The sequence below is a fragment of the Acanthochromis polyacanthus genome, chromosome 16 (genome assembly GCF_021347895.1).
Source record: "Acanthochromis polyacanthus isolate Apoly-LR-REF ecotype Palm Island chromosome 16, KAUST_Apoly_ChrSc, whole genome shotgun sequence".
NCBI lineage: Eukaryota > Metazoa > Chordata > Actinopteri > Pomacentridae > Acanthochromis > Acanthochromis polyacanthus.
In genome coordinates this window covers 13,362,771-13,377,260 of record NC_067128.1, presented here as the reverse complement: position 1 = coordinate 13,377,260, position 14,490 = coordinate 13,362,771, and the positions used below count along the sequence as shown (strand labels likewise).

At 40.1% G+C, this 14,490-nt stretch overlaps 1 protein-coding gene across 1 annotated transcript; it reads right to left on the bottom strand.

Annotated features, from left to right (window-relative positions):
• Positions 1–434: 434 nt before the first annotated feature.
• On the bottom strand, positions 435–7,808 carry hey2 (hes-related family bHLH transcription factor with YRPW motif 2). The gene is made up of 5 exons (XM_022206566.2): positions 6,976–7,808; positions 4,812–4,887; positions 4,626–4,709; positions 3,846–3,927; positions 435–2,067 (listed from the first exon to the last, which is right to left on the bottom strand). Exons 1-5 carry the CDS (start codon positions 7,059–7,061, stop codon positions 1,367–1,369), a joined length of 1,029 nt encoding a protein of 342 aa, XP_022062258.1. The 5' UTR covers positions 7,062–7,808; the 3' UTR covers positions 435–1,366.
• Between the last annotated feature and the right edge of the window lie 6,682 nt (positions 7,809–14,490).

Here is a 14,490-nt window from a genome sequence, read left to right as displayed (position 1 = left end):
CTCACAAGCCACTTTAGACAGCACAGCCATGAACTCGATGTGATAAAATACAACAGCTCTGCCATAAATTCTGCTTTTATTAAGGTTCTACGTTCAGTGTTTGTTGTCAGTAAGGTGATAATTCTACTTTATGTTCATTATCGGCTGCATTATCAAAAAGTAGTTCTAATATTTTGCACCCTTCACGTATATTAATGTAGAGGACAAAATAATAGGAACATTACTCAAACACCCATTACAAAGTAGAATTATCACCTATTTGACTCTGTATGCATCTGATTTGTAAAAGCAGAATTTATGTGGGTGCGGTTGTGTTGATTAAACTGAACAGATGAGGAAGTGCTCAGCGAGTGAAGTGTAAAAATGAATATCAAGTTACTGCGTAAAACAGAAAAACTCAGTAACAGCTGCCCTTTTTTTTAATACAGCAGCAAAACCGTTTAGTCATCTTTATTTGTACAAAGGCACACAGGGCATCACAGATATTTGGTGGAAAATTCAGTGAAAGTTTACATTTAAACCACATATTTAAAAAAAAGGGGTCTAACATGATCAAATATTAGTAATGTTCTCTTCATATTTGTCCCAGCAACTGTCTTGAGAGGCAGTTTGAGAACTACTGTGTTTTTGTTTCATAGATTCTCCATGAAATATGTGTAAAATATCAGACAAACCAAGACTCTTGTAAGTCGGGTTAAACACGAGGGACTGATTATTAGAGGAAGATTTTGGGTTATTACTTTCTGTCAGTGTTTCAGGTTTGTTTTAGAGGATAAGTCTGATGTTAATCTAATATTGTATCATTGTCAACAACCCTCATCTCACTAACACATCCTTACCTCACAAATATACAATCTTAACTTATTTTTGGCTCAACAATTCCCTCCAACGGCTTTAGTTTTTACCAAGAAAATGAAATATTTGTTCAGGGACTATTTTCAGCAGCAGCTTATCCCAAATTAGATTATTTACGCCAGCAGGATATGTGTAGAATGAGTTAAAACAATATTCAAATATAGAATATCACCAGACTTATCAAGGCTAAACAATATTCTATATTTAATTTCACTTTTGTCCAAGTGGAATGAACCTCACATAAGAGCAGCTGATCACACAGAACATGTTTACACACAGTAAAGCTGAATAAGACACCACATGAAACCACACTTTTCAACCAGTCTGTAACAGCAGCAGGTGGAAATCAGTTAAAAAAAACCATCCAGATGGTTAACAGACTAACAGAACTACTTGTCTGAGTCAAGTGTTAAAGCCAGTCGGTAAATGACACTGTGATAAAAAAATTTTCCAGGCTGTTAAAGTGTCAGCTTTTCAAAAAAAAGTCAAAGGTTAGTGAGCAGCGCTGCAGTCAGAAAGCTCCGACCTCGGTTCCCCACGGCCTATAGGGTTTACTGCTGCTGTGAGGAGTGTGGGAGGAAGAGGAGGAAGAGGAGATGGGAGGACTGTTGGAGGCGGCGGCAGAGGTGAAGGAGGAGGAGGAAGGGAAGATGGGGAAACCTCCGTGGAGGGCGATGGGGAACGACGCCGAGAGCGACAGGAGGGAGGCGGAGAGAGGGGCGGGGGTGCAAGGGAGCACGAGAGATGAGGAAGAAGAGGAGGAAGAGGACGGGGAGGAGGAGGCGGAGTCTGCGTGGGAGGAAAAGGTGGAGGAGGCCATGCTGCGCTGTGACAGCTCTGCCAGCCTCTGGGGGGCTCCACCACCTCCACCTCCAGCATCCGGAGAAACCGGGAGGCCGCTCAGTCCGTACGGAAGAGGACGCAGCGCAGCCACGGCAGCCGCCCAGTGATGGGGGTGGAACGGGTGAGGCAAAGGGTGAGGCTGCTGGGGGTGATGGTGGTGGTGGGGATGTGGCGAGTGGGAGGCGGCACTCAGGGCAGCGGCGTCGCGTTGGGAGGAGCAGGAGGTGAGGTGGGAGAGGAGGCGGCAGCGCAGAGGGTCGCTGGAGTCCAGGCCCTCCACGGCACTCAGGTAGCGGGAAACCTCGGTCACACACTCCCTAAAACCCAAAGACAGGAAGTCCAGGGCAAGAGCGTGGGCGTCGAAAAAACCTGCAGACAGAGAGGGAGATGTGAGATACACCTGGACAGGGTTGACATGACTGGAGGAGCTGGAGGAGAAAACACAGCTCAAGTCATTTGGATGGGGCTCATGTCCCTGGAGGAACTGTGGTGATTTTAAGATGAGCTGCTCTGATCTGCAATTTAAATCCAATCTGGACTCATCTGTCTGCAATAATAGTTTGAGCTAAAACTGCCTCCTGCTTTTCTGTCAACATGCGACTCCTCTAAAAATTAAATCCTGTTCTTCTATTATCAAGTGTTTCCTTTTCTGCAGTAAGATCTTTCATTTGAAATTCAACTTTTGTGTCAACTAAAAGTTTCAAAATTGTCAAACCCTAACCCAGAGAAGAAATCTGTCCAGCTGTTGAAAGTGGTCTAGTGTTATAGATCATGGCTTTTATATTAAGCTAAGAGAAAGTCGGCTTGGAGGATTTAAACTTGCAAACAGAAGTGTTTTTGGAGAAAACTTGATCAAACCATAAAACATGTAAGAAGGGAGTCTTAAAGGTCCCATATAGTGAAATTCCATTTTATTTTGTTGTGTGGTTGTTATAAACCTGGAAGTGTAAACTAAATGCTGTTAAGATACGAAGACATGTATTCTTTGAATTTCTTTAGGACCCCCACAACTAGAAATCCTACTATCTGTATCACCATGAATGCATAGTCATCTCCCACAAACTTTGTTTAATTCAGGCTCCTCCTTGCTTCCAGGTAAACCGTTCAGAACAAGGAACTACCCCACAGTCCATCAGGTTTATTTACTTTGTAGAACTGCTTGTGCTAATTCTAAAATGTTCCAGCTGCAAGCATGGCTTAACCACAAACACAGAGAGAGTCTTCTTCCTGAATGGGGTATGGACAGCAGCAGTTCAGCCGCATTTAAAGCTACAGGCGCTGAAACAGCCCGATTATAACAGGATGAAAACCAGCAGTTCTACAGGCATGGTGAAATAAATCATCTTTGCAGTGTTTTGAGTTGAAAAATCCAAATGCACATTGTGGAAACATGTGAGACTTTGATTAATTTGCTGGAAAAGGGCTCATATTAAACAGGGGTCCTTTAAAGATCCAGTCAGCTGTAGGGGGCAGTGATAAAAGTGAAAGATTATTCAGTATTAGTGCAGCTCCCTGCTTCACTGAGTTGATAAATTGAAATTTGTAGAAGCATAGTGAAACAAGGGAAGTGCACTTAAATCATTTGCATCATGTCAAGTAAAAATGCCCCATTGTGGATGTTTCTTTTGGTCTCTGTGACCCTGACAGACTCACTGCTCAGCTGACACTGTGTTTGTTCTGTCTCTGCACTTTACACACTGCTGATGCTGCTGCTGGTAAACCCAAACAAACACTGCAGAGAGTCCGGCTGTGAACCTCACCCCCTCTCCCCCTCCGCCTCCCCCCCGCCTGCTTTATGAAAGCAAACAGCGCTGCTCAGGGTCAAGTGGTGCTTTTATCCCTGCAGCGTTTTCCCATGGACTCACCACCTCCTTTATCGCACACAGGCCTGTTTCCATCGCTTCAGAGGACATCACACCGGCTTACGCTCATTTTCCGGCGACTTAACCGAAACTTTACTTAGCTTTAAACTAAACCTACCCTTGACCTCAACCTAACATTAACCAAACCTTGTCCTAAACTCAACCTAACCTAACCCTATGCTGTAACCTATGTAAGATGCTGTGATTATTGAGCTTAAACAATATCTCGGGAATGAAACATTTCACGACTCCACTGAAACGTTCTTTTTCAAAGCAAACTCTTACCTTTCCCCCCTGTGGCTTGCAGCATCTTCAAATGATCCACGGTCATCTGGAGGATTTCTGCTTTCTCCAGTTTAGCTGAACCCTGATTTAAAAAAGCAGGACACTGGTTAAACACCACACTGATACTGATTTTTGTGCCTTGGTAAAAAGCACTAAACAATGAATAAATCCAGGGAATAATTATTCAGAGGATATGATTGATAAAGGGAACAAGAGGAATAAACTGCGGAGAGCTGTTAAAATATCGGACACATTAAGCAAAGAGCTTCCAGATTATTGGTTTAAAATAGATCATGTGTGGGTTGTGGTTCAGTATTTTGCTAGACCTGTCTCTGAAGTGCTGTCAACTCTGGAGAGTGGTCTGACTACACTTCATTACTATTCCATTTATGAGAGTAAACACTTTTGCTTGTCTGTATTTGTTTTATCCCATTACAATTATCTTGGCAGCTGCTTAGCCCAGGATGCAGTGATGGTGCCCATGCAAAATAATGTCAGAGAGTAATTTGTTTTAGTGGAACATTTGCATGCAGAGAGGTGAGCATACTAATGAAAAAGAACCATTCACTGAAAAAACAAGCAGCAAACCTTTGACAAAACATGACATTTTCAGCATGTTGGCTGTTGTTTTTGGTTTCAGTTGCGCAGGGGATTTTTGGTAAAAGGCAAATAGTGGTGGAGGAGGGATGAGTCGTGTAAAATGTGTGGCAGAAATGCCAGACTTGTACATGAAATCTACATCTGGTTAGTCAGACTGTACAGAAACAAACAGACTTTCACCTGCTTCTCGAACGCTGTTGGGACGAGTCTTCGTAACTCTGACAGGCTGTTGTTGATTCTGTCTCTGCGCCTCTTCTCGATAATCTGACATAACAGAAAACAATAAAAAATACTGTAAAATCTTAAGATACAACACCAGCACCAATACTCCTTTAATAATCTAAAAAAAAAAAAACCCAGCTGTACCCCTCTGCGTTTTTTCCTCGCCATCACTTGAGTGGTTGTGGTCGGTGATCCACATCTTATAAAGGACTTCATGTGCCTGCAAGCAAATGAACTGTTAGACCAACACGTCAAACTGACACAAATATTGGCTCCTTGAGGCCCTGCTGTCACACAAATCTGCATTTTCATTTAAAACCGGTGAATTGGTGAGAAGTGAAGCAAACATTGACACAATGAAACATTGAAGTGACTCTGGCTGCTGACAAAGTAACACTTTGTTTTAAGTGTTGACCCTGTGGAAGTGAACAGCATGTCATGTGAGGATTTGTGGTGTTTAAGTGTCATTTATACTGAATTTATGCAGCATTTCATTGTTAACATGTTTTTGTTATTCCTAACAATATGCATTCAATGTATCTTTATATCTATGTATGTATCTGCTTTGTCTTTGATGCATTTATTCTTCAGCAAACACTTTAGAGAAGATTGCTTGAGCTGTTTTCATTTTTACATTAGGAGTTGAGAAAAATAGACTACAATTCTAGGATCTTTGAACTTCGGTTACTTGCAATTTTATGCCTATAGCCAGAAAAGAGAGGAGACTGTTATTCCATATACAGAACATGTGACAAGCTTATAAATTATGTGCAGGATTATTTTCTTTCATTCATCACTGGTTCATAAAAATGTCTTGTTTGTCAGAAAAAATACAAAATATTCAAATTTACAATGAAGTTGGACAAAGAAAAGCAGAAATTCTTAACATTTGCGAGAGGATATATTTGTTTTATTTTTGGACTTTATGCTGAAAAATGACTTGCATAGCTACTAAAATATTAAAATAGCAGCAGATTCAATACCTAGGCCAGTACCGTTACACACACGCACACACACACACACACACACACACACACACACACACACACACACACACACACACACACACATATATATATATACTCTGTGTGTGTATATATATAGTGGAAAAATTTCGTTAATTGTCTTCTGACCCCTCAGATTTACCTAGTGACCCTTTTGAGGGGGGTGATCCCTAGGTTGGGAACCACTGTACTACACTAACTGAGTATATAAAGTCGTTAAGTAGATCCACAATGAGCTGCCACAATAATAAAATGTTGCCTGTCCATGTTGCTGAATTTGTATTAAATATTTAATATATATAATATAAATTTAAGTATGGCTTACTTTGACAGAACATTTTCCTGACATCACTTTGAACGCAAGACTTTTACTTTTAGAACTGTGGTACTTTAACTCCAGTATTTCAGTGCTTCTTCTATCATGTGACATCTGTAATAAAAGTCAAAATAATAAAATCTATTTTTGTGGCAAAAATAAGTTTAGATTTTTAAAATGAGTGGTGGCTGCTTCTCTCCAAATGTAGAGTTCTTTTGTTGTGGACTTTGCTGCAAATAGATTCATAATGTTCGTGTCTTTAAAATGATTTTACTTCAGGAACAACAATGAGACATTTTAGTCACATCGCATTTATTGTGTTTGACCTCTTTTTCAGACTCTAATTGAAAATTTTAACTCTTAATTTGAAAAATTTCAGGTGTAGTTTGGAACCTCTTGAGCATGATTTAATTCAGATAGAGTGTCAGACTACATTTTGACTGGCCAAGGTACTGAATCTGCTGCTATTTTAATATTTTAGTAGCTATGCAAGTCATTTTTCAGCATAAAGTCCGAAAATAAAACAGATTTATCCTCTCGCAAATGTTAAGAATTTCTGCTTTTCTTTGTCCAACTTCATTGTAAATTTTAATGTTTCGTATTTTTTTCCGATAAACAAGACATTTTAATAAACCAACGATGAATGAAAGAAAGTTATCCTGCATGGTGCTCATTAGAAACACTGATCTACTGGACTTCTTTTAAAACATTTTTTAAAATAACTTAAAGGGAGAATTCAGCTTAGGTTTTCAAGTACATCACTAAAACAAAAGTCTTTAAATATAAATATAACAATGTAAATGTAAAATATAAAGATAACAAACTTTAGTCTGCAGTCTTTATCTATCAAGATAACAGAAATGATTCAATAACATCAAAATTGAGAGCATCAGATATAGATTAATAGTACAGACCAGGTCGAACAGTTGTGAGTTTTTATTAAACTATGTAATCAAGAGAAAAAGAGTAAATGTTCTTGGTAGCTCACCCTGGATACATGTTCTCACTGCCCACATCAATGGTCTCCTCCACCTCACTCTCCGCCGAGCTGCTGTCCTCACACGGCCGCTTCATGGCGCATGAACGATGAGGAGGAGACGTGGAAATCTGAGTTCAAACAGTAGAGTTGGAACCAAAAAGCTCAAAACACTCCTTTCCGATTCCTATGATATATTATAAGCTACTGTACACTGCAGGAGTGCACGTATAATCGATGATATAGTCAATAATGAGCGGCACAGGTGCACTGAAGTCCCCAAAGGAGTGTTTTAGAGAACTTCCAGAGTCTCTCAGAGCTCCTACTGGGGAGGACTGATCAGTTATAACGACTATTAAAGGAAACTGTTTGTTTAATCCAAGAGTTGGCAAAGTTTCAAACTCCTTCCCAGCAAACAAAAGTTGCAACCATGAAAGGTTTTCTTCTTGCAGAAATGTGGAATTAATGATCCATCAGGCATGAAACGTTCTAAAAAAATGTTTTCAGATATCAGCAAATGAAGAAAACAATCAAAACATGTTTCCAGTGAAAGTCTTTAAAAGATATTCAGGAAATATCAGATCTCCATGAGGGATTTTTCCAGCGGTGAGCGTTTGGGATAAAGTCCGATGCAGGTGGCCTGAGAGGGGCTGCAGACCGGACTGCTGACCGGTGAGTCCTCCTTCTCCTCCACCTCCTCTGCTGCTGCTGGAGCTTTCCCACGGAGCCCGACACACACACACACACACACACACACACACACTGTAGACCCACCCACGTGCGCTCAAACACACATGTGAGATGGGAGATTTGTGCAGTCTGGACAGAGCTGATCCCGTGTGTGTGTGTGTGTGTGTGTGTGTGTGTGTATGTGTGTGTGACAGAGGAGCGCATGGGAATGAGGCCACTTCTGACAGTCAAAAAATAGTCATTATATAAGGCCACAGGTTTTCACTGGATTGTTGAACACATCCAGGATCTGATATTTTCTCCACCACCGTACAGATTCTGACGTACTTCTACTTTGCTGCAGTATTTTCTTTTCTTTCAGTTTTTATTTTTATTTATTAATTTATTTTACTTCTGCGCCTGTAAACTGTCAAAGCATATAAGGCTTTGTAATAAAATGACTAGTTAATTAAATCATTTAAGAGATCGGTTTTTCTCTTCTGACCTGTCCAGGGTGTCCCCTGCCTTCGCCCGAGTCAGCTGGGGTAGACTCCAGCACCCCCCGCGACCCTAGTGAGGATAAAGCGGTGTATAGAGAATGGATGGATGGATGGTTTGCTCCTCTCTCTGCAGGTTTTCACTGTCTTTGTAAGGCTGTTGAGTCTTTTTGGGGCTGCTTTTGTGTCTTTGGGGTGGTTGTGTGACTGTTTGTGGAGATTTTGTGTCTCTTTGTGATGTTTTATGCTGGTTTGTGAAATAAAATAAGATCTGTGTGTTGGTCGCAAAGGAACATTTGCCTTGGGCAGGACTGCAAAACAAGGCACAGAATAAGACATGAAGCCCCGCTTGAAACCACTACTATCTAAAACACACACTTAAATTGTGTTTTTGTGTCTTCCTTTCATTTTATTGTAATTGTTTGTGGTGGTTTTGTGTCTTCTTGCGATTGTTTTCTGTTTCTCTGTGGCTTTTTTTGTGGATGTTGAGGTTTTGTGTTCCTGTGATGATTTGGTGTCTTTTTGTGTCTCTTTGTGGTTGTGTTTTACGCTTCTTTGTGGTGGTTTTGTGTCTCCTTGTTGTTTGTGCCTCTTTTCATGGGTTTTGTGTGTCTGTCTGTGGTGGTTTTGTGTCTTGTTGTGGTCTTTTTTTTCTGTCTGTGTGGTATTTGAAGTCTTTCTGATATGGCTGTCTGACTTTTTGCGATTAATTTGTGTGCCACTGCAGTTCTTTAATCTTTGCAATGGTTTGACATCAATTTGTGTTCATTTTGTGGCTTTTTTCCATCCTGATTAGTGTGCATCTATTTGTTGTCGTTTTCTAATTTTGTGTGTTTGTTGTTGCTTCACATCTCTTTGTGGTTTTTGAATTTTTCAACATTGCCAATCACTGCTGGTTGCCCACCAGGAGCTTTGTACAGTAGTCCTGTTCAATAATCCCTCCAAACTATGTCTGGATGACACTTTAACGAACAGACGAAGCCAGAAATGTTACGTATTACATGTCTGAAAGCTCCTAATGTGTGTGTGTCTGTGTCTGTGTGTGTGTGTGTCAGACGTTCCCACAGCTCCTGGCTGTGTTCACTGAAACCCAATCATCGTGTGAGAGAGGCCAGACACACACACACACAGAGAGAGAGAGAGAGCTTCTGTTTTTTTCACACCTACTAATCTTTTAGCAATACAATGAGGGTTTAAAGCAGGAATCATAATGTCCCTACACACACACACTCACATACATTAGTACCTATATTTGTGTGGACCATCACTGACACATTAGCAGAGCCTTGACCCCGAACCTAAACCTGACCCTAAAACTAAGTCTGAATCCTCATTCTGACTACTTGAAGTCTGTCCCACAGTGACGAACCACCAAAACTTCCCCACACCGGCTACAACTCAAACTGATCCTCACAAAGACAGACATGAACACTTTCCCACTATTTATCTGCACTTTCTTCTGGATGATAACTTCAGATAGACATGTCAGCACCCTCTCATTGGCTGAGCCCCTCCTCCCCTGTCCGTCCAAATATACCAGAGTCTCTTTATCTCACAGTAACAGTGGATCCGTCCACACAGCGAGCAGCGGAATGATAGTTTAGCATTTTACACGATACAGAATAATAGATATAAACTAAGAAGCTCTACCTGCCATATGAATGTCGATTTGTCAGTGAACATCAGAGTTAGGCAACTAAAAGCAGCCCGTTAATTTGATACACGGAAGTTTGTTACAAAAAAACCACAATATGTTCATTTTTATTATTCGTATTAGACTCAAATGTAAAACGATTAAACTTGTTTTCCAAAGTTTACCTCCCGATGTTGAACAGGAACCAAAAATTCTAAGATAAATTAAAGAAATCATCCCCTGACACCTGATGTGACTGACACATACTATCAATTAACTCTAGTTATTGTAATGCAACAATAAATAGTTTAAATGGTCCCCCTGTTCTACCACCTCGTCTGAGGATGTTTTTTCAGGTGGAAATTCTAAAAATAACCTCAGACTGTTGATCATCTTGGTGAGTAACTAGGATAACTAACTTCCTCTCACCTCATTCAGTATGTGTGTTTGACAGCTCTCAGTTTGATGACCTCAGCAGTTGACAAAACGTATAAGTTCTCCTCAAATCAGGAATACTTAAATAACTGGTCAAAGCCTCTGATATTAATGAAATGGAACATTGTTGCAGGACAAGAAGCTGCTGCCAGCGTTCCTACAACTTCATTTCTGTTCTGTGTGTGTGTGTGTGTGTGTGTGTGTGTGTGCGTATGTGTGTCACTATTGGTGATATCAGAGGTTTATTGGTGTCAGGGGTCATGCAGGACAAGCAGGGCCATCCTATAGCAGGAAACCCCGAGTGTCGAGGGAGGAATATCTGTGTGTGTGGAGGCTAATATCTCAGGGAACGCTGGGCCGGAGCACCAGCCGTGAGTCGGAAATCCTTCTGGAACAAGAGAACATGACTGGAAGCTGTGTGTGTGTGTGTGTGTGTGTGTGTGTGTGTGGAGAGAGAGAATGGGAGGAAGTGGTGTATTATTCTCAGTTAGACGGTGCTCACCGCCCGTCCGTCGCTACGACGCCTCGGACCTCACACCGCTCAACCCCTTGTTCCCACAGGATATATACCTCACACAAACACACACCACCCACACACACATCCAAAAATCCTTCCACTGTCACATTATGCTTATATTATACTTACATACAGTGCATAGTTGAATCAGATTAAGATATACTGGCAAGATAAAATTAAAACACTGACATTACAGAAATGTCGCAAAAAATATTTCTTTCATGAGATGCATGGGCTGAAAGTGAAGGACATCTTTTCAAAAATGGACTTCTTCAGGTTTGAAGTTCACTTTGGAAACATCAAATTTGATCTAATTAGACCATAAAAGCAAGGAAGTTAAAACTAATGAAATAACCATTCAAACAGAGCAGGCAGCTAAATAAAAACATTGAAGTCTGAGCAGGTAATTTCTGAACCCTGGTTCACATTCATGTCGTGTTTGTCAGTGAGAAAGCGTTGTAGCAGCTGATTAAACTCTATGTCCATGTCACCTAATTGCTCCATTTACATTTTAGGAGGAACTCTCAAACTCCTTGTGCTGCAGATAGTTGCTGTTTGTCGCCATGATCCATTTTAGGCTCAACTGTGCAAAGTTAAGTTTAAAATTTAAAAATAAGTGAATTGTAAGAGCCAACCAACATGTGACTATGTTCATGACTGCAGAAACCCAGCAGATATAAGATTATATAAATAAATTGCATACTTGCTTGGATGATATTTTGTCCTTTATGGATGGTTTGATTCCATTTATCATAGATGATAATAAGACGATTAATTCCTCTTGGTAACAAGGAATAACTAAGAAAACTAGTTTCTCAGTGAACACACACGTTAAATGATTGATGGTTGAGGATAAAGGTATTTTTATGAGCAGCTTCCTGTGACCTTCTTTGTTAGTGCAAACCGCAACACATCCTGTCCAGATAACATCGATGAAGCATCCCTGTCTCCTAATTCTGTTTATATACAGATAATCTGCAACAGCAGATATGTTTTCAGTGAATGTTTATGTTGATGATGTCTTCTGTGAGTTTTTGCAGAGTCCCATATTGATACTGAATGTATCAGTAAAATATTTACTGATGGGGAGTTCAGTTACAAGCAAGTCCAGCATTACGTCCAGCAATAACCAGCCTTTAGTTGCCTACTGCCACCTACCAGCTACGTACAACAAAATCCAGTCGTTGGTCCACCGTAATGTATATTTAGATTCAATACATTGTCACAGATGTCACGTCGTGTGACACAGTTTGCTGACTTTCATTGACTATTGGCTATTCACTGTTTAGTCGTCCTCAAGGACTGCTGAAATTCAAGGACGCTTCCAAAAATGATAAACTCTAAATTTGAGCGGTCTGGCATTACAAGCTCATTGGTTGCAACAGTTTTTAATTTGGTTCTGATTATATCTGACAAATGACTAACGACTCTAAGTGTTTCAAATGGCTTTAACAATAACATTTATAAACCAGAGGCATATCCCTTTACTTTTATATAGATATCTAAGTCTGATGTCAGTTCGAATGTTTGTTTCCTCTGGCTGCAAAAACTACCCCCTGCAGAACCTCTTCCATAGCTATTTTCTGGAGAGATTAAAGCACCAACTTCGGGCTGTGCATGGATCAGTGCTGATTGGTTAAACACGGAGAGAACAAGGTTGATTGAACTAAATTGGAGAAAGTGTCATTTTCTCTACATCTCATCTGTCCTTTTGAATTGCCATCTTTAGTTTAATACTCACCATACAGGCTAACATAGCAAAAATTCAATTCTTCTCTTCCCTGCATGTCCACAGAACTGAAGTTATGTCCAGTAAATGCTGTTTGCCATTTTTCTGGTCCATTAGGAGTTGACATTGTGATCGAAGCTGTTAGATCTTTGACCACAATGGGAAAGGAAAGGCTGACAGGGTCAAAAAGACAACAGTTGAGATCAGCTGTGGACGGCTGTAGCATCATTGCTAAATGAGACGTGAACTGCAATGTGAAGTATAAATAACCAATCTCAGCTCACATCATGACAACAGAATGACTTTCATATATTGGTCAAATAATGAGAGTTGTAGAGTGGCGGCATTTAATGTGAGGTTAGCATCAGTGCTTAACCAACAGGGAAGCTAACAAAAGTAGCTCTGTGCTACAGCTCTAAATACGGGCTTTATACCAGGAGATTGAGGATTTTTGCTGGAATGAAAAGGCTTTTTGACTGTCTGAAAAATCACACCAGCAGTAACACTACGAGTCTTCAACATAAAAACGTGTTATTGGCACCTGTAAAGGAGGTCAGTGTGTGTTTGTAGGTGAAGAGAAATTCATCACCAGGCTTTAATGCACTCCGACAGACTGCATGAATGTCTGTTGTTTCAGGATATAATAGTCTATTGTTGTGATGAAGGAAACCTGCACACACGTCCTCTGGGAGCGTCATACTACCAACCTGCAGGTGCAGCACTACTCCACTTCCTTCCTATCATCTGACCCACGTTTCCCATCAGGACTCAATGCAGAAGGAGGTGTGTGTGGTTTGTGTTATGACATTTAAATCGCCCTCAAAGTGTAAAAATCTGGAAGCAAAATCTGCCCCGATATAGGTAAAAACATTTTTAAAAATTTAAATCTCAAAATCCTTTTTCTGTTTTAATGAGCAGTTGATAATAAATAATAAATAATACTAAGAGTATTTGGAGGGTGACCAAGAGACAAACACTGCAGGTTATCCACATGTTGAGTCATTTTAACACACACTCAACCTCTGACCTTTCCTCCACCTCTCCTCTAAATAAAGGTTAAGTTAAACAGCAGTCGTCTTATCCAGAACTGATAGAGAAGGAGAGCTGTAACACTCTTGAGAACAATGGCTGAATAAAAGACCAGGAAATGATTCTTTCAGCTTACAGGACAGTGGAAAGTCTTCTAAAGAAACTTGTGCCGTTCAAAATAGCTGGAGATATTTCTCATTACTTTGCAAAGGGCACTTTACAGTTTCATACAAATTGGCAATGATACAAATTTGTCTTTTACTATGTTGCATGAATTTAATTAGGATGTTTCCCTTTTGAAAATCCCCTCAGGCTCACAGCTAAATGTTATATCAGTTCACATGAAACCTGTAAAACATGTGGGAATTCAGTGAAAGGAAACTAATGTTTATTCTAAGAAAGAAAATCTTTTTCAAAAGAATTATGCATTCATTGTCCAATAATTTCGTAGAAGTAAACAATTTGTATTTGTAAATCTAGTAGCACAAGTGTCTCGACCTAATCAACTTCAGTAAATTAATTAATCTAAATCAACTAAACTAAGAGAAGGCTTTAAGTTTCCTAAAATTTTCAGGCATATCTATCACTCATAACAATAAATTTTATATTATAGTGTTGTGTTTTACACTAGAGGTTTGATAAATAGTCTAATTCAGCCACATAAACATGATACCAGGCTGTTGTTGCCTTACTTTGAATTATTATTGTATTAGCAGACCCTGTCACCTCAGTGAACAACCCTTTATTTTATCAGAGGAGAAGGAGAACAGAGCAAATAAGAAGAGGAGTTCCCAGCAGTGAGCGAGGTGCGGGAGTGTTGGAGAGGCTTAAGGCTCTAATCTGCAAACACGTCAACACACACTTAGGAGCTCAGAGGAACCCTCAGAAATCTGCATTATATGTGAGAGAGATGTGAATGTTAAAAACCAGATTGAAAAATGCCTGTCATCAGCTTCACCACCTCCGCCACACCCTGGCATCATACATTCCTATAGTACCAAATGGGGACTCAGGTTAC